The sequence below is a fragment of the Vulpes vulpes genome, chromosome 10 (genome assembly GCF_048418805.1).
Source record: "Vulpes vulpes isolate BD-2025 chromosome 10, VulVul3, whole genome shotgun sequence".
Taxonomy (NCBI): domain Eukaryota; kingdom Metazoa; phylum Chordata; class Mammalia; order Carnivora; family Canidae; genus Vulpes; species Vulpes vulpes.
Genome location: NC_132789.1, coordinates 83,770,970 through 83,796,982, shown reverse-complemented (window position 1 = coordinate 83,796,982; position 26,013 = coordinate 83,770,970). Strand labels below are relative to the sequence as shown.

General features: G+C 37.3%; 1 protein-coding gene across 2 annotated transcripts in view; it reads right to left on the bottom strand.

The window, feature by feature from the left end:
• ARHGAP10 (Rho GTPase activating protein 10) overlaps positions 1-26,013 on the bottom strand; it is a 312,621-nt gene that overhangs the window by 144,481 nt on the left and 142,127 nt on the right. For both annotated transcript variants that reach the window (XM_072724789.1, XM_026018180.2), the window contains 3 exons: positions 5,807-5,888; positions 3,873-3,918; positions 1,563-1,628 (listed from right to left, as the gene is read on the bottom strand). In XM_072724789.1, coding sequence (XP_072580890.1) covers positions 1,563-1,628; positions 3,873-3,918; positions 5,807-5,888 — 194 coding nt within the window. The remainder of the gene's footprint in view (positions 1-1,562; positions 1,629-3,872; positions 3,919-5,806; positions 5,889-26,013) is intronic.

Here is a 26,013-nt window from a genome sequence, read left to right as displayed (position 1 = left end):
AGATATGAAAATCACAGTATTTTTTCGAAATTTTGGAAATGTGTGAAGCACTAGGAAAATGAAGAAATTTGTCAGCTCAACTGAGGGCAGGCTGAAGCGACGGAATATCTGTTACAGCCCAGGTTGCCACTATAAGAGAGTGCAGGAGAAAAGGCTTTCTGTGGCTTGGGTTTTTACTGTCAGTGGGCAAATCCCCAAATGACAAAACGCAGGTATTTCTCTGATATCTGACACTCTCACTTCAGACACAGCAGGCACCTGGCTCCACAAAAAAAAATACCTCATTTTGATGAAAAGTAGGAATGCAATGCTTCATCCACAAAGTCATCCAAAGCGAGACCAGGATCCGCAATATGTGAGAGTGAATTAAATATCCATGCATCTATACTCCACTAGGGTCTCTAAAGAAAGAGAATCTTGACCTCCACAAGGAGCCCATATTGTAACGTTCAATATTTTGTTTCTCCAGAGTCTGTGGGCATGGCTGCAAAGTGCAAGGGCCCTGTCTTTTTTAGGGACTATAAAGAAAAACTTTCAGTCAGGGGAGGGATTAGCTTTCCTTAAATTTAAAATGGAAACAACACAAATACTTATGAATAGGTGAATGAATAAACAAACTACGGTATATCTATCCATGTAATGAAATAGTGCCTAGCATTAAAAAGAAATGAGCTAGGGCTATACCCAATGAGATCAATTTCAAAAGCATTATGATACATCAAGAAGCCAGACTCAAGGGCAGCCCAGGTGGTTCAGTGGTTTAGAGCCTACAGTCGGGCAGAGCGTGATCCTGGAGTCCTGAGATTGAGTCCCACAGCAGGCTCCTTGCATGGAGCCTCTTCTCCCTCTGCCTGTGTCTCTGCCCCCCACTCCTCTCTCTCTGTCTCTCATGAATAAATAAAATCTTTAAAAGAAAAAAAAAAAAGAAGAAGCCAGACTCAAAAGACTATAATGCACTGGTTCCACTTATATAAAATGCTTTTTTAGAAGGAAAGAAACAACGTGAAAGAAAGCAGCTCAAGTGGTTGCCAAGGGCCACAGAGGGGGTAGGGGATGACTTCAAAAGGAATGGGGTGAGAAAAGCCAGAAAGCTTCCATGATTGTTACTTCTGTTATGGCAGTCACACAACAGTATACATTTGTCAAAACTCATCAATTTCTACAAAGTCAGTGAATTCTTTGTATGTAAATGATACCTCGATGAAACTGACTTTTTAAAGGAAGGCCAACAAGACAATAGAAGGTGAGAAGATCTTAATAGTGAACAAAAAGTGATTCAGATTGGCTGTCCAACACTTCTGATTTTTCAAATCCTTCTCATTTCAGGTCTTACTTCAAGCCTCAATGTGGGGCGGGGTGGGGGAGGAATATAAATGTAAACAGAAATGAAAATTCCACCGTGTGATCATAAATGAACAACTCAATCTCTGACACCCAGAATGTACATTTTACATTGACATATTCCATTCTACAACACTTAACCATGCAACAGGTATTTTAAATGACTCTTAGGTTTTACATACCTATAGTCTTTCATGAATAAAATGATTCAATCATGTTACCTCGTGTTTCAACAGCACTGATGCATTTTCTGAGAATTGTGAATCCCATCTTATCCAACTGTGCACCTAAAAGAATACAGTTATAAAATATTAAGGGCACAATGAATTATTTACATTTCTCTTCTTTACAAAAATAGAAAAAATTACTTAAAATCCAATTTAGTTTCTATTTCACTATTAAAAGAAAGCTAAAGGTCCTGTATTCCCTGTTTAAATAATATAAGTGAGAATTTCATATATTTAGAAAAGTACTTACTAGAATATTAGACATCTATTACCAATAATTTATAAATTTATAATTTATAAATATAATTTTTATATTAATAAATGTCACTTATTTTAAACAGTGGAAAAGAAAGTGATACAAATCTTTAGGGGAATCTATCTAAAAATAGTTAAGATACATTTTGCCAAAATTCTAACAACATCTCAGGTATTTTTTTTAGTTATGTATATGAATGAAGTAAATTATTTGGCAGTTGGAGAAATAACACATACCTTTTTTTTATTTTTTTACAACCTATAGAAAAATGTTTTTAAAACACTTCTAAAAGTATTGTTTGGGGGGGGTGTCATTATTTGGGCCATGAGCTTGAAAAAGAATTTCACATTTCATACCATACTCTAAGTATTTAATTTTTTAGTATTTCCATAATGAATTTAAGACAGATGATTCAAGTAGCAGAAAAGATTATTTCAAAATTTTCCTTTTTTTCCCCCTAATATAGATGCTTGCCTACAATTAGGCTGGCACATTTGAGTACCTTAAAAGATGATTCTTGTTTCAAAAATGAAATCAGGGAAGTGGATACTTGAGTTTGTATTTAGAATGAGGGAAAACTAATATTAATACTTGTCCTTCAGAAGGGACAGCATGGACAATCCATGAATATAAACCATGTGGGTTTAGTGCTAAGCTTGAAGAGAACTTTAAGGAAGAAAATCGGGTGGAGGTTTACTGTTTAAGGATCCACTATTCACAACATCTTATAAAATGTTGAGCGGAACTGTTTGTCAAAAAAGTGTCATGTTTTTATTTCTCTATAAAAATAAAAAGAGAGGGATGCCTGGGTGGCTCAGTGGTTGAGCGTCTGCCCCTGGCTCAGGTTGTGATCCTAGATTCCCGGGATCGAGTTCTGCACTGGGCTTCCTGCATGGAGCCTGCTTCTCCCTCTGCCTATGTCTCTGCCTCGCTCTGTGTGTCTCTCATGAATAAAGACATAAAATTTTAAAAATAACAAAAATTTTAAAATAAAAAGAGGAAGGGAAGAAGGAGGAAGGAGATACAAGAAGAGGCTAAGAAGGTGCTTCAAGCAGGTTTACAACCCATAATTTTCTCTTTTTTTTTTTTAAGATTTTATTTATTTAATCATGAGAGATAGAGAGAGGCACAGAGACAGAAGCAGGCTCCATACAGGTAGTCTGACATGGGACTCGATCCCAGGTCTCTAGGATCATGCCCTGGGCGGAAGGCAGGCACCAAACCGCTGAGCCACCCAGGCGTCCCAACAACCCCTAATTTTCAATGGGAAGGTAGCAATGTCTTTTACTCAAGCACTGGCTCAAGGTAAACACACATAATGATAATTTTGAAATCACATGTTAGGGAACATAAAGTTTCCAAATTGTACACATTTGATAAATATAGCCGTGATTTCTCCAAATATATCAAAAGTAAATTTACACAGAATCTAGCAACTCTGATCACATTTTTGTTTTATCTCAGTAAAAATCAAGATTACAGAGCTAGGCTATATGTTCCTCAAGTGCATACAGTGCACATGAAGATCAATGTCCTAGAATATCCGAATACATTTGATCATTTTTATTTTCTAAAGTGCGATGATTTACTACTTATACAGTCCATACTCAGACTTTAATGATAAAAAAAATATCAAGAGTGGGGGTGAGGGAGTTGCAAATAGGGGAAGTGATAAACAGTTCATACCCACAGAAGCTTACAACTTAGGAAGCTGAAAAATGCAATCCTTAAACTCTTATGTGTTTATTTATGGCTATAAGAATAAATACCAAAGTAAGTTGTAAATGAAGCATTCTGGGATTTGTAGAGAAAGTAATTATAGAGAAAAACAAACAAACAAAAAGCTCAGAGATGGAAAAGATGAATGAGGATTACAGTAGTCCAGGAAAATCTAGTTGGTCCCCAGTAGATAAAACAGAAGACATACATTATTTGGAAGACTAGCTTAAGGAGGGTGCAGATCACCCAGCAACAGTTTGACATCAGTAATGAAATTAAACTCATGAAAAAGGGGGGGAAATAGTCCTTTTTATGAAATTAACACTTACTTCCTTCTGGTCTTGGGATGATGGCTCTATTAAAACTATGTAACAGCTGTAAAAGAGAAAAAGGGAAAACAATGTTTTTAACACATCAATATAAAGGACTCAAGTAGGCATACCTAGCACTATGCAAAAAAAAAAAAAAAAACATCGATACTGGTTTAATATATACTAACGTGCTCAAATACTGAAATAACAATAAGGGGCATCCCTGAGTCTACTTTGTCTCTTAAAGAGAGGTCTGCTGCAATATAACAAAAATAAGATGAAGGAGCTATGATTCTTTAGGAACTCACTGGAAGTTTATGTAAATATGCAATGTTCAGCCTTGTAAGTACAGAATGACAAAGAAATTGCTGCATTCTAGGCAATGAGATGAAGCTCATTTTTTTCACCTGTTTCTAAAATCTGGTATTTACTTAAGAAAGAGATGACTCCTGCTCATAATTTAAATAACGACATCTGAAACAGCTAGATGATCATTCCTGGCTGCCTCTAAGAACTTCAGCTCTGACCCATTATTTGCAAGGTATATAATGCACCTGAATAAAAAAATACACAACCTTAACTGTCCTCACGTAAATATACAGCTAAATATTTTCTTTGTGCAGATTTGCCTTTGTCTATGTATCTCAAATTAATTACTTGGCTCTTTGTTCTAAAGGAGAGGTTATATGTGTCTGCAAGGTTACATTGCCTTTGACAACAGATTTATTCCTCAAAGACTTAGTCATGTGATTTTTTTTTTTTTTTACTCCGCAAACTCACTTTCCAAAGCACTTCTTGAATCCCTGGGAAGAGAAGTCCTAGTCACTGCATTGCCTCTGCTAGAGAGGATTAGTATGTGTTTTGGATCTCAGTAACCATAAATGCTGTAAATACTCCTGATTCCCAGCTAAAAATTTCAAGGACAAATTAAGAACAGACAGAAATAAAAACTATGGAGGCTCAATGTAGGTCAAATACAATAAAATAATACACAAATCTGATTACTACTCTTTTTTTTTCCCCAAATGGGATATATTCCCCTCCAAAGCATCTATTTTTAACATACATACTTCGGGATTTCATTTTTCAAACACTGAACCAAGACTGCCAAGCACACTATGCCCCAGCTCCCCGGCTCTCATATTCTAGTCTTCTATGCTACCATAAGATAACATTACCTTTTGCTAGTTTCACAACTCTATTCTGATACCTCTTTTACTATATATGACCACTCTTTCACTTTGCAAACCACTCTCTTTCCCTTTTTTTAAACCCTACTAAAATGACAAATACTTTCCAGTTAAGCCCACCTGGTAGCTGCACAGGCAGTTTATTTAGAGTCATGATACTTTCAGCGGAGTTTATTTAAATTGGTTCTATGGTGTTTTCTATAATTATCCTAAGTCCCCAGCTCAATACACAATCTGCAAAATTCTCAATTCCCAAAGGCCACCAGTCCACTGAAATGAAAGCTGTGCTTGAATAAAGTAGCAAACAGACTGAGTTCGTGTGTCGCTGGATCTATACCACTACCTTTAATTTATTCCTCAAACCAATCATACAGAGGCCCATTCACTACAGCTCCCTGATATTGCATACCATAAACCATTAGTCTAAACCATAAATTGTTAAATCAAGCAAACTAACTACAGCAGTCGCTTATAATACTGCCTGTACTGCCTCATATATACTGTCCCATCTCCACTGAGATCAAAATGAATTGCAAGCATTTATTGTGTTCATCACCCAAAGAACTGTCAGATAGGAAAGAAAAAATTGAGAATTTAGATGACTTCCTCAAGCAAAGCAAATTTGAGTGGCAAAGTCAAGAAAAATCAAGAATAAAAACTAATGAGACACCAGTCTTATATGTGTGGCTGAAATAACATAAAAAGGAATACAAGTCAACACTAAAGGACTTGAAATATAACTAAACCAGTGATTATTCTTACAGCTTCTTTTCCACCCAGAGCTTCCAACCACTGCTTCCTTTCCTCTTCAGAGAACGCCTGCATGGTCAGGGCAACACCAGGCCTGAAAGACACCAGGAATGGATAAAGTGATCCTTTGGCTGGTAAGACAAACCTGCTTTTCTACTTTCTAATGTTATAGTGTGGTGCTGAAATTGGGTTTTTAAATTTTCAACTGTGATAAAAGACATGTAATATAAAATTTACCATCTTAACCATTTTTAACTGTACAGTTCAGCTCTGTTGAATATGTTCACATTATCAGGCAAGCAATCTCCAGAACTCTTCCACCTTGTAAAACTAAAACTCTGTACCCTATAAACAACGCCCTGTTCCCTTCCTGCCCAGCCCCTGACAATCTCCCTTCTACTTTCTATCCCTATGAATTTAATTACTCCTTGGTAACTCTTATAAGCGGAATCATATAGTATTATTTTTCTTTTTGTAACTTGCTTATTTCACTTATCAGAATATCCTCCATTTTCATCCATGTTGTACCATGTGTCAGAATTCCCTTCCTCTTTAAGGCTGAATGATATTCCACTGTGTCTATGCACTACATTTTGCTTATCTATTCCTCAATGGACACCTGGGTTGCTTCTACCTTTTGGCTATACTAAATAATGCTGTTATTAACATAGGTGTACAAATATCTCAACAGCGGCTTTCAATTATTTTAAGTATATAGCCAGAAGTGGAAATACTGGATGTGGCATAATAAGAAATAATGCATTCAGTGTCTGACCCTGTTTCCTGGCACAAAGCTTCTATTACCCTTGGAATCTCCGAAAGAAATGTCATTTTATATATTAATGAGATAACAGGGCTGAGAACTGCAGGATAGCCTCCAGATGGGGCTGGTTGCCAGGGGAAATGTGTGGCGAAGAGATTGGAACTTTCATTCCCACCCCCTCACACCACTTCCAGAAGGGGGAAAGGCGATGGAGTTCAATCACCAATGGCCAATGAGAAATCAGTCATTCCTACACAATGAAGATTCTATAAAATACCCTAGGTATCAGAAAGCTTCCAGGTTGGTGAAAACATGGAGGGTAGCAGAGAGGACATGCAAGCTCCAAGCCCCTTCCCCTGTACATTGCCCTGGATATCTCTTCATCTGGCTGTTCATTTATTACCATCAAAATATCCTTTGTCATAAATTGGCAATGGTAGGTAAACAGGCTTCCTGAGTTCTATGAGCTATTCTGGCAAATTACCAAACCCAAGGAAAGGAACATAGGAACCCCCAATTTATAGCACAGGTGACAATCTGGACTTGTGACTGGCATCTGAAGTGGTAGAGGGCAGTCTCGTGGGAGTGAGCCGTTAATCTGTAACATCCCCACTAACTTTAGTTAGTGTCAAAATTTGGTTAAATTGTAGGATACTCAGTCTCTGCAGAGATTTAGAGACCTGCTGGGTATGGAAAAACCCATACACTTGGAGTGCAGAAGTACTGTGTGAGTAGGGAAAAGTCGTTCTGTGTCACACTGGGGCAATAGTAATTCTATTTTTAATTTTTTGAGGAATTGCCACACCTTCCCCACAGCAGCTGCTGTGTAATCCCACCAACAGTGCAAAGGGGTTCCAATTTATCCTCACCAAAACTTGTTATATTAGTATCTCTCTTTTTTTTATTAAAGTAGCCATCTTAATGGATGTAAGGTGCTAGTGATGATTAAATTTTTATTTATAAAAGAGATACATGCTTATTATCACCCAGGCAGGCATGGACAGAGTAAAACCAGAAAATCATTGTCCAGCCGTTCCCAATTCTGTGTTCAAGAAGGCAGACTGTTAACCATTTGGTGTTTCCTTCTTACTTTCTTAGAACTCTATGTTGGTCCTCTGGGCCAAACAATCTTTCTCAGTTCAGTTTATTCAGACATTCAGAGATTCAGCCAGAAAACTCTTTACACCAGGAAGGAACACTAGATAGAAAAGCCATTAATAATGCCTCTAACCTGAGGGCAGTTTCTCAAATGAAACAAATTTTGAACATTTGATCCAAATATTATAAATTAGCATTCAAAAAGAACTTTTCTGGCAAGGAATTAAAAGGCAAAACACAGAAAACTAGAAATGAAAGTAGATGGTTGTAACGAAAAGTAAATATTAATTCCTATTCAATAGTAACATACTTTTTAAAGTTATCACTCCTGTGGTAGTATTTCATCTCATTTTTACTAATGGATAATCTTTCTCAGTAATATTCAACTATAATTCAATAATAACTGCAATTTTAATAAAGTACTGTAAAGTAAAAAGTCCTCCAAAAGCAAGAGCCAAACGTGAATAAGTAGTGCTCTGAACAGTCACTCCTACAGGCATTATGTCTTCTCCCCACATGATAGTTATAAAGCACAAGTTGTTTAAGGTTCACTACAAAGTAACTATAGTTACAATTGATGGGCTCTAGCCTACAACCATTTTCTCCAGAACGAAACTTGTAGGGGTGGAATAAATCACCAATAATCCCCAACCCTCATCCTTAAATAGCAAAATGGTTCTCTATTGTCTACCCTACTTTTTTGGGGGGCTGGAGGGGTATTAGCTCCACTGTTGCATCACCTTGGCACTACACAGTACAGACCCAAGGTCCCACCTCCTCCCGCTCTACTACACACAGCATCTTTTTGGAGCAAGAATCAAGGCAAGATGCCCAGACAACCAGTCTGTTTTAAGAAGTTCCTTGACTGGGACGTGAAGATTTTGGCCCTTATTCTTAGTAACCCACACTGGGCTCAAGGGAGTTAATTAAAATTGTGAGGGAAAACTTCAGATGGCACAAATGTTTTTCTTTACATTCTTTAAGTGATAAAACAATATTTACATATGGGGGTCTCACGTCTGCAAGAATGCTCCGTTCTTGTCGAGAAGAAAAAAATATCTAGATACCTAAGTTAGACATCTATTTATTCAAACATTTAGTATGCAATTAAGTGAACAAAAGTATAAAATGTAAAAGAAGATGTGGTAGCAAATACATAATAGAAAGTTGACAGCTTCTCTCATCCAGGAATGGAAAAACGAGCAGAGAAAATGGGACTGGAGGCCAAACACAGCAACTTCTATCACAAGAAGACAAACAGAGTTTACAAACATTCAGTTCAATAAACATTGAGTGATTGCTTACTCTCCTTTAGATTTTGTGCCAGAGGGCCAGGAATTATTTATCGAATACTTTACCATGTCCTAGGCATTGAGCTAGGCATCCCACCCACAAAGGGCTTATTGTCTATCAAACAAGAAGGTAAAGAACAAAAACAAAAACAAAAATCACACAATCTATTAATTATAATCGTACAGAGTCCTGTAAAAAGTCAGCTACCAAAGAGAGAAAGCATAATAAAGACATCAGAAGATGTATGGCCAAATACAAAAGCATTCAACTTCAAATATGTTAAATTGTTGTCAGGAAGACTTGTCTGTGGCTAATTCAGCTGCCAGTCTCAGAAGACATTTCAACATTCAAGGTGCTACGTGTGGGGGGGGGAGGGGGTGAAAGAAAGAGAAAGATCTCACCTCGTCAAGGAAATTAGGTTTCCTTGGGAAAGGGAATTTAACCTAAGGCCTTCAGGATACAGAAGCCATGTCAGAGCATCAGGGCCAGAGATTACCCCCTAAACCGAGAAGGCTCACAGAAGAGAAAGGAGGGGCTGGCTCAACCTCATCAACCATCCTCCCAGCCAGCCAGAGAGCCCACAATGGAAAGCTACAGAGGCAGCCTAGGGATCCAGCCAGAGAGGGATCCTTGGCTGTGTGAAGGCTTTGATTTATCCTAAACGTCACTGAAGGTTTTTAGGTTTTTAGTAGGGGGATAACATGATTAAAGGTGTACATGAACCCTGGCTGCTGGGTGGAAATGGACTGGAGACAGGCAAGAGCTGGCTGCAGAGACTTGTTAGCAGACTGAGAGGATGAGATCAAAGGGCCAAATGAAGGGGAAAAAATGCAGGAACTTGGAAATAGGAGTTTGCTTCTTGGTGCTATAGGCAACAAAACAATAAGTAAGAAAGTAGCCACTCCAAGAATCAAAAGGAAAGGAAAGGTCAATTACAATGCTTCATCAATAACTAGTAAAGGGATTCCATGAAAGCCAAAAATGATTGCAGTAAATAAGGACTTAATAGGCTTACACTCAAAAAGTCAGCCACTGAGCCTGATGAGATTCCTGCACTTTCTAGTGCTTTTTTTGCTTTCCCCTAAGGTTCTCCACTGATATGTGAGGGGAAATAATATTTACTACATATAGATAGGTGGATATTCACATAGAGTGGCAAATAGAGATGAGATGGTGGATAAGAGAAACAATGACTGGTCCTGATAACTTGAAACACAAGAAAAAAAGTGTTGAATAATGAAGAGTCTAAAGAGTTATGAACTAGAATTAAGATAGCACAGTAGGGGGGAAAAAAACAATTGTCAGGCTTCCAATGAAATAGAGCACACTTGGATAATACTCCAATGTGGCATAAAAACTAAAGAATTACTATATGCTTTGTCTCCAAGCACAATGACTCAGATTTGAGCCACCTATAGCCCTTTATGGAGTACAGCAGAGAAAAAACAAACTGATCGAAAGATGAGAGATTAAGTAGAAATATATCACCTACAAGGAAAGGATTCTATTTGTTTGCATTTTAACAAATAATATCATGGGACTCAAAACAATTCCCCCTTTGAGAATTAATTCATCATGGTACACATTTTCAGAACAATTCACACTTATTACACACAGGGGTCAGTCACTAATATTACATAAAGCTGAGTTCCCATCCTATCACACAGATGGCTCACATTCATCCCCCATTTGCTTAGCCCCCATTTCCAAAACATTAGTACAGGAAAAGTAAAAAAAAAAAAACCTGTACATTAAAACATGTTTTAAGTATTTTCAATTTCTCAAGTTCCTTTTTTTAATAAATTGCTAGGAAATCATTTTGCAAATATGAGACTTCAGGAAGCAGTGGATACAATTTAAACTATGGTATTAACAGCATCTCACTGTTAAACCAAACTATAAAAAGTCTTTAGTTTTTGAAACAAAGACATTTTACTCATGAAATTTAAAAGATATATAGAATGACTCAGTAGGGGCAGCCCAGGTGGCTCAGCGGTTTAGCCCCGCCTTCAGCCCAGGGTGTGATCCTGGAGACCTGGGAGGGAGTCCCACAGCAGGCTCCCTGCATGGAGCCTGCTTCACCCTCTGCCTGTGTCTCTGCCTCTCTCTCTCTCTCTCTCTCTCTATCTATCTCTGTTTCTCTCATGAATAAATAAATAAATAACATTTTTTTAAAAAAGAATGAGTAAATATATGGATAGCAAAAAACAAAATATTTAACAGTGTGCTAGATTATTCACAATCACATCTTCATTTCATGAAGAAGCTACAGTAACATCAGTCACTCCACTGGAACTGGAACTAGGTTGACAAAGTTCTAATTTTTGGTACTTGGAGCCAATACCGCTGCCAGGTACTATACTCGTCCACTGAGGACACAACATCCTTTTCTCCATCTGATAATTCATTTTTTTTTGATAATTCATTTCAACCAAACTAACATCTAAGTACCTAATACGTGCCAGGCATCGTGCTAAGCTCGGATTAATTTCCCACACACAGTAAGTAAAACTAATTCTTAGCAAATACAAATGCAACAGTATGAACTTCCTAAAGAAAAAAATGGACAATGGAAAAGAGAGCAATTTGCCTGGATAGTCTTTCTTTTGTTAAAACCGTAACTGTTGACTGTAGAGCAGAAGGTAGAGAATTGAAATCTGAAGAAAAACACTTGGGTTAAGCAAGCTCTTGTTCTTAAATCAGCAGTTCACCTTTTTTCACTCACTCATTAAGAAAATACGTATTATGAAGCACCACAAAGGCCTGCACATGAGCGGCAGTCTAGAGAGCTATTATCTGTGCTCTACATTTGACCCCATATCTATTAATTCTCTTTCAACTGCATATTTTACAGTTCGATCAAAGCATGTGGAAGACCTGTGTCTTCCTTATATCCTACACAATAGATCAATGAGCCTGTAAATTAAGAAAATATAAAAACAGAAACATTCACAAGACATTTATGAGATGCCAATTAATGAGATTTTATAAATAGAGAGTTAAGAGAAAAGAAAACTAAGAACGAGCCATCAAAACTTACAATGTGAACAATCAGGAATATTCTAATGTTTTTCTAAGAGGGATGTTGAAAAGGAAAAAGGAAAAAGGAAAAAACCAAACCAGCATGCTGTAAAGTCCTGCACTAAATTTTACTATAAGAAGGGGAAAGTGCCAAAGCCAAACCAAACACTTTGTAAAGTTATATAAATGTAGTTGTCATAATCAGATTCACATAAGAATTGCTGGAAAAAAGTTTTAAGTACAAATCTATGAATCTAACATTTTTCCAAAAATGATCAAAAGCAAGGTGCATGATTTTGCTAGGGGTAAAGGGTAAAGACTTTATAATAACTTCTTTCTTCTGTTCAACAACAACAACAAAAAATAAAGTAAAATAGAGCAAGTAAGCATTGATATAGTCAAAGTATGACTATTTCCCCTAATAAAAGTGAATTCAAACCATTAATCATTAGAGAACTGCTACTTTAGAATGTAGAAAGTTTTGAGAACAGAGAGTTCAACCCTAACCACAACAGGATGGAAAACCTATAAAATCAGTGTTTAAATAACAACTGGAGAACTGAAGATGCAAAAAGCAAAACAAGAAAACAAAAACCCTAATGAACTAAAATGTAGACAAAAACAAGCCCTTTCTTAAAGAGCAAATAGCACATGCACACACAGCTATTTTCACCTTGAGAAGCAACAGGACAAAGAGGAGGACAACAGTAGAATTGAACTTTTAAAGGCATAGTATTGGGGGGAGGGGGTACAAATCCCTAAAAATGAAGACACAAAGGGAGTCTGAATCAATTCTCTAATTCCTTCCCACGGGACCTCACCAAGTGCTCAAAGGAAATGTGAGAGCAGGGCTGAGACCCCTCCATCCATGGGCCCCCCCATCAAGGTGTGTATGCCAAGTATGAGAGGCAAAGCAAGAGAACCTCCAGAGAAGGTTCTGATGGTGTTCTCAAAATCACATAGACCCTTGATAGAATCTAAATAAAGTAGCAACCACACAGAATCTCAGCTCAACTGCCAACTAAAGTGACAGCCTTACACATTAGCAGCCTCGTGGAAGACAGGGCATGCCCTTTCCCAGGCAAACAATATTACTTTCTTTCTCACAATATTTGGCTTTCAACCAAAAGACTGAATGAAGTATGCAAAGAAGCAAGAAAATATCACTCAACATACAGAGACAAAGCAGTTAGGAGAACCAGACTCAGAAATAGGCCAGATATTAGAAGAGGAAAAAAATCAGACAGCACTTATGAACAACTATACATATGTGAAAGGATCCAGTACAAAAGGTAGCCAATATGTGTAAACTGATGAGAATTTCAGCAAAGAGATGAAAAACTATTTAAAAAGAGACAAATGGATATTAAAGAAATGAAAGATAAAAGAACGATGAAGAATTGAGGAGAGAACATTTCATATGCAAACCAACCAATCAGGAGTCTGTATCAGGCAACCATCCCCTTTATCTACCTCTCATCACTTAAGGAGGCTGTATTTCATCTGCCCTAAAGCACCCCAGGACAACCACCCCTAGTGAATTTTTCCAAATCTATTTGGAAAAATAGACCGCCAAAAAAAAGACCACCAAAACTATTCAAACTAGCCAATGCTAAATTGCTTCCCTTCTCTGCCTTGCCTTTTTTTTTTTTTTTTTTTTTTTACAGAAACCCCAATAAAGACTGGTCTAGGATTTTCTCTCACTCTTTCCTGACTCTTGACCAAAACCTGGCATTCCACATGTGGTCCTATGTGGCATGGCATGCCCTCTTCTCTTGGAAACTATAATTAATAAAATGGTCTTCCAGTCCCATTAGTCTGTCCATGTCATCACTCAGTCACTTCCATAAAATAAAATCCTTAAAATTAAAATCCAGGAACAACAAAAACAAATACCAAATGGTCAGACATAACATAACTGGAATCCCAGAAAGTGAAGAAAGAAAATGGGGCAGAAGTATTTGAAGAAATAATGACTTTGATTTTCTAAACCTGCTATGAAATATCAACTTACATATCCAAGAACTTCAGTGAACCCAAAGCAAGATAAAACAAAGAAAGCCACACCTATACACATCAAAAAATAAAAATAAAAAAGAAATTCGGAAGAGTAGCAAAAGAAAAAGATGACATACAGGGTAATAATAAGAAAGATGGATGACTTATTATCATTATAAAAAAAATGGGAGGCCTATAGAAAATAGAATGACTTCTTTGAAGTCCTTGGGGGAAAAACTATTAATATAGAAATCTACATCTATCAAAAATGAAGGCAAAATAAAGATATCTTCAGACAGATGAAACATGAAAGAATTCTTCTCCAGCATATCTGCATTACATGAAATGCTAAGATTAAATTAGCCTAAAGGAATGTAAGGGAAATGGCATAAGACAAAAATTCAGTTCTGCAGAAAAAAATGAAGAAAACCAAAATGGATAAACATATTGGTATTTTTTAAAAGACAGGAAAATCACATAAATAAAGCAAAATTTCTTTAAAAGATTAGTAATTATTGATTTTATAAAATAAAAGTAGTAATGTATATTGGGTTCATAGTGTACATAGAATTAAATATATAATGGGACACAGAGGGCAAAAGGTAATAATTAGAAAACAGAAAAACAAAATAGAAAATAGACAAATAATAGTAATACACATAGAAAAACCCCCAACACATTTGGAACTTTCAAAACATATTTCTAAATAATACCTGAGTATTATTCAACACTTTTGTCCCAATCACATATGAAAAATAAAGATATTTGGAAGTGAATTACAGTGAAAACATTATACATAAAAATTTATATGATGGAAACAAAATTGTAGGATACAAACTAAAGCAGTCCTTTTAAGGAAAATTATAGATTTAAATGTCTATATTCAGAGGAACCTGGGCAGCTCAGTCAGTTAAGTGTCCAATTCTTGATTTTGGCTTAGGTCATGATCTCAGGGTCATGAGATCAAGCCCCACTTTGGGCTCCATGCTAGGCATGAAGCATGCTTAAGATTCTCTCCCTCTTCCTCTACCCCCCCCCCCCCGCATGCACTCTCTCTCAAAAAAAAAGTCTACATTCAAAAGTAAAATGAAAAATCAACACTTCTTGCTTAAGAAGCAATTAAAAGAAAAACAGATTAAATCCAAAGTAAGTAAAATGAAATAATAAAAATAAAAGCAGAAACCAATAAAATATAAAATGAACAATATGGGTTATCTGAAAAAAAATTAACTGATAAAGCTCTAGGCAAGATATCACAAAAAAATGAAACAACAATTCCCACAGCAGGAATAAAAAATGAAGTATCACTACAGATCCTACAGATATGAAGTAGTAAGAAATGGATATTATGAAGAAAGGTATGCTAACAGAGACAACAGTTTAAAGGAAACAAATGCTTTGAAAACTCAGTTTATAAAAACTAACAAGAAAAAGAGAAAATCTGAATCGCTCTTTACTCACTAAATTTTATCTATAATTTTAAATTCCCCACCAAGAAAATACCAGACCAAGAGGACTTCAAAGGTGAATTCTCTGAAACACTTGAGGGAGAAATAATACCAGTATTATGCAGACATTTTCAAATAACAGAGGAGAATGGAAAACCTCCTAACTTTCCTAAAGCCACCATAACCCTGATATCAAAATCAGACAGACATTACAAAAAAAGAAGATAACTCACAATTTCTCTCATGAATATAAATATAAGTATCCTTAATCAAATATTAGCAAAATGAATATAACAACAGATAGAGAGGTTAATAAATCATGACCAGGTAGAGTTATTAACTCAGGAATGTAATATTAGTTTAACTTAGAAAATTCAATGCAATTTACCCATAAAAGATCTAAGAAAAATATTTAAAGACCATTTTGATAGATAATAACATCTGTTAAGGTCAGTATCTTTCATCATTAAAACTGCGAATAGAGGGACACCTGGAAGGCTCAGTGGTTGAGCTCAGGGCATGATCCAGGGTCCAGGGATTGAGTCCCACATGAGGCTCCCTGTAGGGAGCCTGCTTCTCCCTCTGCCTGTGTCCTGCCTCTGTGTGTCTCTCATGAAAAAATAAATAAAATCTTTAAAAAAAAAACTGGGAATAGATAAAAGCTTCCTCAACATGCCAAAGGCATCTATAATCTTCAGCTATCATCATACTTTACAGTGAAATAATAAATTCTTTTCCCCTGAGATCAGGAATAAGGTAAGATTTCCAATATCCCCACATCTATTTAATATTTTATTAGAGGTCTTGGCACCGCAATAAGACAGGTAAAAGAAATAAAAGGCCTATATATTCAAACTCAAAGAAATCTGTTTATATTCACACATGATACCATTACGTACATTAAAAAATCATAAGGAAATTTTAAGAAGTCAACTCAGCAATATTGTAGGACACAAAAACCAAGTGCATTTCTGTATATTAACAGTTTATTGGAAAATTAAATGTAAAAAATAACATTTAGAAATGTAAAATACTTAGAGAAATTTAATGCAAGCTATCCATAACCACTATATTGAACACTATAAAACATTACTGAGAGAAATTAAAGACTAAATAAATGGTAATTACTCAAGAATTATTAAAGATCTGTATTGACGATATTAGACTGCAGGTTTTTTGTAGAAATAAACTGGTTGGTTATTGTAGATCCTTTGCAGTATAATGCAAAGGATCTAAAATAACCAACTAATTTTGAAAAAGAACAGAGAAATCACGTCTGGCTTTAAGACTTACTATACAGCTATAGCAATAATGGTGGTATAAAACTGGCAAAAGTACAAATAGATTAATGGAATAGAATAGGAAATATAGAAAGAGACCTACACACACAGTAAATAATTTACAACAAATTTGCCAAAGCAATTCAATAGCAGGAAAGTTCTTTTCAATGAATGGTGCTAGAAATACTGGATACCTACATAAGAAAAAAACAACACTCTCTACACATCACACCATATACCCTCCCACCTCATCCTCCAAAATCTTCTCAGGTCACAAACCAATTATAAAACTTTTATAAGAAAACATGGGAAAATATCTTAACAAAACTGGGATAAAGATTTCTTAAAGCAAAGAGCTCTAGCAATAAAATTTTTAAAAACTGATGAATTGAGGGGTGCCTGAGTGGCTCAGTCAGTTCAGTCTCCGACTCTTGGTTTCAGCTCAGGCCATGATCTTGCAGAGGTGAGATCGAGCCAAGAGACAGGCTCCCTGTTCAGCAAGGAGTCTGCTTCAGATTCTCCCTCTCTTTCCCCATCTGTTCCTACCTTCAACTTGCATGTGGCGTGCGCTCACTCACTCTCTCTCTCAAATAAATAAATTAAATATTTAAAAATAATTGATAAATACAACTTTATCAAAATTAGGATGTTCTTCTCATCAAAAACTCTGTTAAGAAAATGAGTAGCCAGGCAGCCCAGGTAGCTCAGCGGTTTAGCGCTGCCTTCAGCCCAGGGCCTGATCCTGGAGACCTGGGATCGAGTCCCATGTCAGGCTCCCTGCATGGAGCCTGCTTCTCCCTCTGCCTGTGTCTCTGCCCCTCTCTCTCTCTCTCTCTCTGTCTCTCTCATGAATAAATAAATAAAATCTTTTAAAAAAAATGAGTAGCCAAGCCACAGATTAAATATTTACAACTAATATACTGGATGAAGGATTTGTAACCAGAATACTTTTTTTTTTAATTTTTTTTTATTTATGATAGTCACAGAGAGAGAGAGAGAGAGAGAGGCAGAGACATAGGCAGAGGGAGAAGCAGGCTCCATGCACCGGGAGCCTGATGTGGGATTCGATCCCGGGTCTCCAGGATCGCGCCCTGGGCCAAAGGCAAGCGCCAAACCACTGCACCACCCAGGGATCCCTGTAACCAGAATACTTAGAATAATTCCTACAATCCAATAACAACAACAACAACAAAAAAAAAAAACATACTTTTTTAAATGAGCAAAGGATTTGAATAAACACTTCACAACAGAAGAAATATAAATGGCTAAAAAGCACATGAAAAATTATTCAACATCTCTAACCATAAGTGGCTATAAAGAAAAAGACTGCCATGATCAAAGATCAGTAAGAGGGTAGAGCAACTGGAACTCCCATATATTGCTGGTAGGAGGATTAAAACTACTCTGGAAAACTGTCATTTCATAAAAAGCCAAATATACATAAACATATATATATAAAAACATATATATATGTGTGTATATATATATATATATATATATATATATATATATATATATATACATACATACACATGCACACACCAGCAATCCCACTCAAGGTATTTATCCAAGAGAAATGAAAGTATGTGTCCACAAAAACCCTTCTATACAATTGTTCATTACAACTTTTTCACAAAAGCTAAGAACGGTTCTATGATCCACATTACAATGTCCTTCAGCATGCATTTTAAGAATAAATTCATATTAATGCCAATTTAGATTTCCATTTAAATAATGGAACCACATAAAATGTGTCTTTCAACAATTATATGATTTCACTCATATGTGGAATTTAAGAAACAAAACAGTAGGGTAGAGGAAGGAGGAAAAATAAAACAAGACAAAGTCAGAGAAGGAGACAAAGAAACTCTTAATATAGGAAACAAACTGAGGGTTGCTGGAGGGGATGGGGATGCAGGGATGGGGCATGTGGGTAATGGGCATTAAGGAGGGCATGTGTGTAATGAGCACTGGGTGTTATAGAAGACTGATGAGTCACTCACTGAACTCTACCTTTGAAACTAATAATATACTATATGTTAATTGAATTTAAATAAAATTTTAAAAATAAAATGTATCTTTCAGTATGCCTCTATCAACTACCATCTTTAGGGCAAAATCTTACATATTATGAAAAACACAGAAGCTTATATGCAAGAAATGCTGTCTCTAATTCTGCGCAATCCATTTTCTACAAGTTCCACCTAAATTCTTTTAAAATGACTTTTTTCCTAGTCTCTCCACGCTGGAATCTAAGAATTCTTGAATGATGCATCAGCCCTGACAGATCCCTTCACATTCTGGGTTTATTCATCCCCTGAACTATAACCAATTAAGCTGTTATACTTTTTTTAATTGAAATATACATCTCATAAATATATTCGTGTAAAAAAACAAAACAGGGGATCCCTGGGTGGCTCAGCGGTTTCACGCCTGCCTTTGGCCCAGGGAACGATCCTGGAGTCCCAGATCAAGTCCCGTGTCGGGCTCCCGGCATGGAGCCTGCTTCTCCCTCTCCTCTGCCTGTGTCTCTGCCTCTCTCTCTCTCTCTCTCTCTATCATAAATAAATAAAAATAAATTTAAAAAAAAAGAACCGTTGCATTCAGTTCCACAAATGTGTTGGAGCTGTCGTCTTTTCAAATGCTTTAAAGCAGGGTTTTCAACACCCATGCTAGGGATCCCTGGGTGGCGCAGCGGTTTAGCGCCTGCCTTTGGCCCAGGGCGCGATCCTGGAGACCCGGGATCGAATCCCACGTCGGGTTCCCGGTGCATGGAGCCTGCTTCTCCCTCTGCCTGTGTCTCTGCCTCTCTCTCTCTCACTGTGTGCCTATCATAAATAAAAAAAAAATAAAAATAAAAAAACACCCATGCTAAGGATATACTAAACCAGATGATGCTTTGTTGCAGAGGACTGTCTTGTGCTGGATATTTAGCATCAGGGCTGGTCTCCATCCACGCCGGGTTAGTATGACAATCACAGTGTCTCCAGACACAATCACTCACAGTTGAGAACAAGACTTAAAAGATTATCTCAATATGTTTTCTCAAGACTTCCTATCATTCTTTCTGCCTTAGGCAACCCTGCCTCTGAGTTTCCAAACTGTTACCAAATCTTCAAGATCCAATTTAACAATTTTTCTAGCGAGCTTTCCCAGCCAGCCCCACTCATTGCTTCACAGCTCCTAAAGCACCTCAGACCTCTGAAAACACTCTTAGTCTGTGAGTCCCCTCAAAGCCAGGCCTTTTAGCTTCTCATTCTTGCATCCTTAGTGCCAAACACAGTCCATGACTGTTTAAGTGCCTGAATGACATGCTCTGTAAGATACTTACAAATATACCGTAGTTAATGTGCTACAGAAACATTATTATTCAGCCTAACTGCATGGGCTTCTGGAAGCAACATATTCTTAACTTACTTTTCAAGTGACAAACAAGAAAGTAGCATGCACATAGCTGCTAAATAAAGTCTTTGGTGTCGCAGTACTTGAAAATGTTTACTGCTCCAGATACCTAGTCGACTGCCTCCACCCACTGTCATCGTGAAAATATAAATGAGAGAATTATGAAAGTAAGAAGTATCTTGCCATCCTTCAAGACTAATATACCAGGAATCAGGCAAAAATCAAACCAAACAGAACATCTGAAATGTCAGATTAATGAGAGCAAAATGGGAAGCATTTTCTTTAAGCAGTGCCTGAATATGATGTGTGGGAGAACCTCACACAATGGTAATTATTTATCAAGCAAATGTGTGGGGGTCACAGCACAATGTGGCATGTGATAAGCATACGAAGGAAGCTAAAAGCACATTATATAACAAAATGGTTGGGACAGGAGGAAGGAGATGATGTTTAATCCTTTGGAGAATAACGCTGCATCTTCTGACATACTACAGCTTGCCAAGGAGCAACTAACCACACAAAATCCTCTTCCCCCACTTGAAATGAGTGACAGGATCATTTCACAGCCCACAGTATCCAGTGTGTGGCTGGCATGAAGTAGTGAATGTTTACGTCATTTTAATTATGCTCCTTATTTGCAGCTGCATTTTTTTAAAGCTTTATTGAAATTCACACTATAAAATTTACTCAGAGTATATAATTCAACAGCTTTTAATATATTCAAAGAGTTGTAGAACCATAACCAAAATCAATTTTAGAACATTTTCATCACCTCCCCAAAATACTCCATATCAATTAGCAGTTAGTGTCCATTTCCCTTGAAACTCCCAGCCCTAGGCAGCCACTAATCTCCTTTCTGCCTATAACAATTTGCCTGCCCTGGATGTGTCATATAATCATATACATAGTCTCTTGTGACTCGCTTATTTCACTAAGCATGTGGTTTCCAAGATTCATCCACATTATAGCACACATTAGCTCTTCATTCCTTTATACTGCCAGGTCGCACTTCGTTGTATGAATGTAGCACATTTTATCCACCCATTCATCAGCTGACAGACATTTCAGTTGTTTCTATTTTGGCCATTATGAATAATGTTCTGTGGACATACGTGTGCAAGATTTTTTTTAAAAAGATTTTATTTATTTATTCATGAGAGACACTGAGAGAGAGAGGCAGAGACACAGGCAGAGGGAGAAGCAGGCTCCATGCAAGGAGCTGGATGTGGGACTCGATCCCAGAAATCTGGGATCAGGCGTGTGCAAGCTTTTTATGCAGATGTAGGTTTTCATTTCTCTTGCATATATAACTAGAAGAAGAATTTCTGGGTCACATGATAACTTGATGCTTAACTTTTTTTGTTTAAAGATTTTATTTTTAAGTAATGTCTACACCCAACATGGGGCTCAAACTCACAACCCTGAGATGAAGAGTTGCGTGCCCTACCAACTGAGCCAGCCAGATGCCTTTGTGCTTAAGTTTTTGAAGAACTGCCAAACTGCTTCCCAAAACAGTTATACCTTTTTAAATTTCTCTCATCAGTATTTGAGAAAGTTCCAATTTCTCCATATCCTCACCAATACTAGTTATTATGATTTTTTAATTACAGCCATCCTAGTGAGTACGAAGTGGTATCACATTGTGGGTTCATTTTAAATATGTTTGTTTGTTTATCTAATTTTTTAATTAAAAACCTACTTAATTTTTTAAGTAGGTTCCTTGCCCAATGTGGGGCTTGAACTCATGACCCCAAGATCAGGAGTCACACATGCTCTACTGAGGGAGCCAGCCAGGAGTCCCTCATTGTGGTTTTGATTTCCCTAATAGCTAATGTTGTTAAACATCTTTTCATGTACTTACCAGCCACTTGCATATTTTCAATGAAAAAAAATGTCTACTTCAAATCTTCTACCCATTTTTAATTGGATTGTCTTTTTATTATTGAGTTATAAGAGTCATTTATGTATCCTGGATACAAGTCCCTTAACAGATATACCATTTGCAAGTATTTTCTCCCATTCTGTGGGCTGTCCTTTCACTTTTTGGATGGTATTCTCAGCACATGTGTTCCTAAATGTTCTTAGCTGAAATAGTCAAAGTATACTTCTGGTGAACTGAGAGGAGGAAAATGAAGCACAGGTCCATTTAACATTGATAATCGAAGTAGTAACAGCTAGTTGGGCCCCTACCCTCAACCATTCTCTCTTTCATTATCAGTGACAGATTCCAGAAGAATCAGAATAGCACAGGGATGTCTTGAAACAAAAAACAGCAACTGCCCTGCCTTGGCATTTCCCAGCCTCCCTTGCAGCTGGTTATAACCATATAATTCCATTCACATCATTATGGGATCAGAAGTGTTATGTTCAACCTCTGGAAAGTGTGCCTACAACAAGAGACAGTGCTCTTTAAGTGGGATGAGGCATGGTGCACTTAAGGTGATTGGGAAAGTAAGCCATGCACAAGGGGGAATAAGACCTGGCACCAAGAAGCATGCTACTCATACTCACCCTGGTCTGATCTCCTCTAGGCTCTCCCAAATCAGAGAAAAAAAAGAAACTTTGCATTATATAAGCAATCTTATTTTGAGTTTTTCTGTTACATGCAATCAAACCTGACCTAAACTCATGCAACAATTAAGTGAAAGCTCTTGATTTATATCTACATAAATCCAATGCTAGCCCAGGCTCCATGCTGCTGTTTATGAATTATTTTGCCTGTTGTCACAATGTTATCTGACTGCTTTTCCAACCCAAGGAATAAAAAAAATAGCAAAAACTGATACCAGAAAAGAAGACAAAATATGTTTCTATGTTAAGCACATTCAATCAACTGTGAAATTACTATATGAAGATACCGATAGGAATGCTCTACAAATTCCATCAGAAACCCACTTACAAAATCCATCTGCTCCACAATGGGTTAAGTTTATTTTCTTTAGGCAAAATAACAAAAAACAAAAAAACCACTGGAGTTCACAGCACTGCTGTGTGGTACAGAAGAAAAGAACAGCTGACTGACAGTTGCTTGATTGAATCTAATCCCAGTTCTGTCACTTCTAAGCAACAATTCAATTTCATTTAATTCAATACAAATTTGGTGAATGCCCACCATACAGAAAGTCTTGCGTTTAGTATCGCAGTACCAAGTATTTCTAAACCAGGGTCTCCACTCTCGTGGAATTCATAATCTAATAGACAAGGAACAAATTACTTACAATTCCCAGTCATTCATTTGGCCAGGAATCGGAGAAATAGACAAGAGAAGAACCTACCTCATTCATTCTCTCCACTAAATAAGCTTTCTGAAATGCCAGAAGTACCTCAAAGTACACTCATGCTCCCTCCAGATTTTGCTCCAAAAGTGGAAAACACACTGATGACGGGGTTGGTAGCAGGAACCTAACAGCCCCAGAAACACTATCCTTCAGTAATATCAAACCTGAATAGATGTTTCCCTGCTTAGAAATGAAGAAATAAGCAAAATAAGAGGAATCAATAATGCAAAAATAACATAACCCTAAAGACTCAAGAAGACACATAACATAGTTATTTTCCAAGTTAACCAAAAACCTTTAGAAAAAGACTAACAATAAACATGTATCACTTTTGAAAAAATATTTCTATGATATTAGTATTTACATAAGATTGAATATACTTACATAAAATGTTAAATCCTATAAAGGGATCATTTTTGTTCCAAGAATTCTGGGGAAATTTACAAAAAACAAACTATCTCCCACCTCTGCACTGTTCAAAATGCATCACAGAAGCAAGACTGAGTAGGCAGCTGGGTAAGAACCTGAAGCTCAGGGAAAAGATCCAGGTAGACATAATAAGTTTCAGAGTTACCAACGTAAGGATGGCACTTGAAGCCATGAGGCTGGACAAGCTCTTGAGGGTTAGGATGAGGAGAAGAGCTCAAAGATGAACATCAGAGGACTTCAACATCAAAAGGTCTGGGAAATGAGAAGTTGTAAATGAGTCTAGAAATCGAAAAGTCAATGGGGTATCAGAAAACAAAGAGGCAGGTGTATTGTTTTAGAAGAAGTAAAGCAAGTATGTCATGGAGAAGAGTGTGACTGGCCATGTCAGATGCTGCTGCCAGCAAAGAGGAGGAAGGACAGGAGAGTTGACAACTTGATGTAGCACATGGAGATCATGATAGCTTGACAAACACAACCTCAGTGCAAAGGAGAGACAAAGGCCCAAAAGAGAATGAGAGGAAGAACATTTGATATCTTAATACAACAGCTTTTGAAGAAGTTTTGTTGTTTATTAGAGGAGAGAAATGGGCAGCAGACAAAAGGGAAGACTGGTCAAGACACGGGTGTTTCACTGGTGACAGTGGTGGCATTTTTTTTCAAAATGGAGGAAAAAGAGTATTTTGTGTGCTGATGAGAATAATCCAGTAGAAAGGGCAACCCTCATGATAACAAGAAAGTGATATTGTAGAGTAACACGGACAGGATGAGAGACAAGTGAATAGAAAGGCTCAGGAGCACAGCTCACACAGAGACGGAGGAAGAGCAAGGTGTCTGGGTACCATGATGGAGTGGGTGTTTATGGCAGTGGATGATTTCTTCTCATTGCTTCTACTTTCATAGCAAAACAGGACACAGAATTATTAGGAAAAAGGCTTATAAGGAGAAAAATATGAAATATTCATCATCAGGAGAATGAAAGAACTAGAAAATGCAACACAATTAATGGCTAGAATTAATGGCTCACTTGAGGCTAGTGCTCATGAACCTGAAGTGATCCTGGTGAACATGCTTAACTATGTCTCTCTAGAAAGAAAGGAGGCAGAGGTGAACCTTACTTAAGTTGAGGTTGTACCAGCAAGTCTAATAAAGGAAGAGAAAGACAAAAGAGCATATTTAAAATAATGACTATTATGATTGAAATTAAACTAGATCAGGAAGGAAGCGAGGATGTAAGAAATTGAGTAACAATAGGCTCAACTGATTAGAGAGAATCTAAGATTACTTACCAGGAAAAAAGCAGAGAAGGATAGAAGGTGGTGTCAGAAAGAGAAAGGCTTGCAGTGGAGATTCTAGAGCAGTTGCCAGTCCCTGTAATGACAAGATCTAAGCAACAACTGTGAGAGTGGATGGCTGAGGCAGAGTAAAGAACAAGAAGACCAAAAGAGAGAAGTTCAAGGAGTCAGGAAGCAAGGTGCTAAAAAGGTTCATCTTAAGCAGTATGGAAATCACCAAAAATTATAGGAGCAGTATAATTGGAAAGACTCTAAAAGCAGCTCAAAACACAGAAAAAAAGAAAAATACAAACTGCAGAGCGATGAAATCATGTGAATGGACAAAGAAAGAAAGAAAAGATAGCCACAGGAAATGACATTTAAAAAGCAATGGCTGAGGGCAGCCCCGGTGGCTCAGTGGTTTAGCACCACCTTCAGCCCAGGGCCTGATCCTGGAGACCTGGGATCAAGTCCCACGTAGGGCTCCCTGCATGGAGCCTGCTTCTCCCTCTGCCTGTGTCTCTGCCTCTCTCTCTCCCTCTCTCTCTCTCTCCCTCTCTCTCTCTCTCTCTGTGTGTGTGTGTGTGTGTGTGTGTGTGTGTGTCATGAATAAATAAATAAAATTAAATTTAAAAAAGCAATGGCTGAAAATAGAGAAGTCCAAGAAATCTTGTGGCAACAAGCATGATTCAGTGATGGATGCTGCCAAAGCTGCCAAGTGCTGCATCCAAATTCCCACTGGTTTTTTGTTGTTGTTGTTCCACCCCCACCCACCCCCCACCCAACCCCGCACTGGGTTTTTTACTGAATGATCCACAGCAATCTAACTCAACATGACCATGGCTGTATTCATCATCCTCCATCCTTGGGCCTCCTTGACTGTCCCTCTCAGTAAATGGCACTATCTACTTGCTTAAGCCAGAAACTCTCCCCTCCTT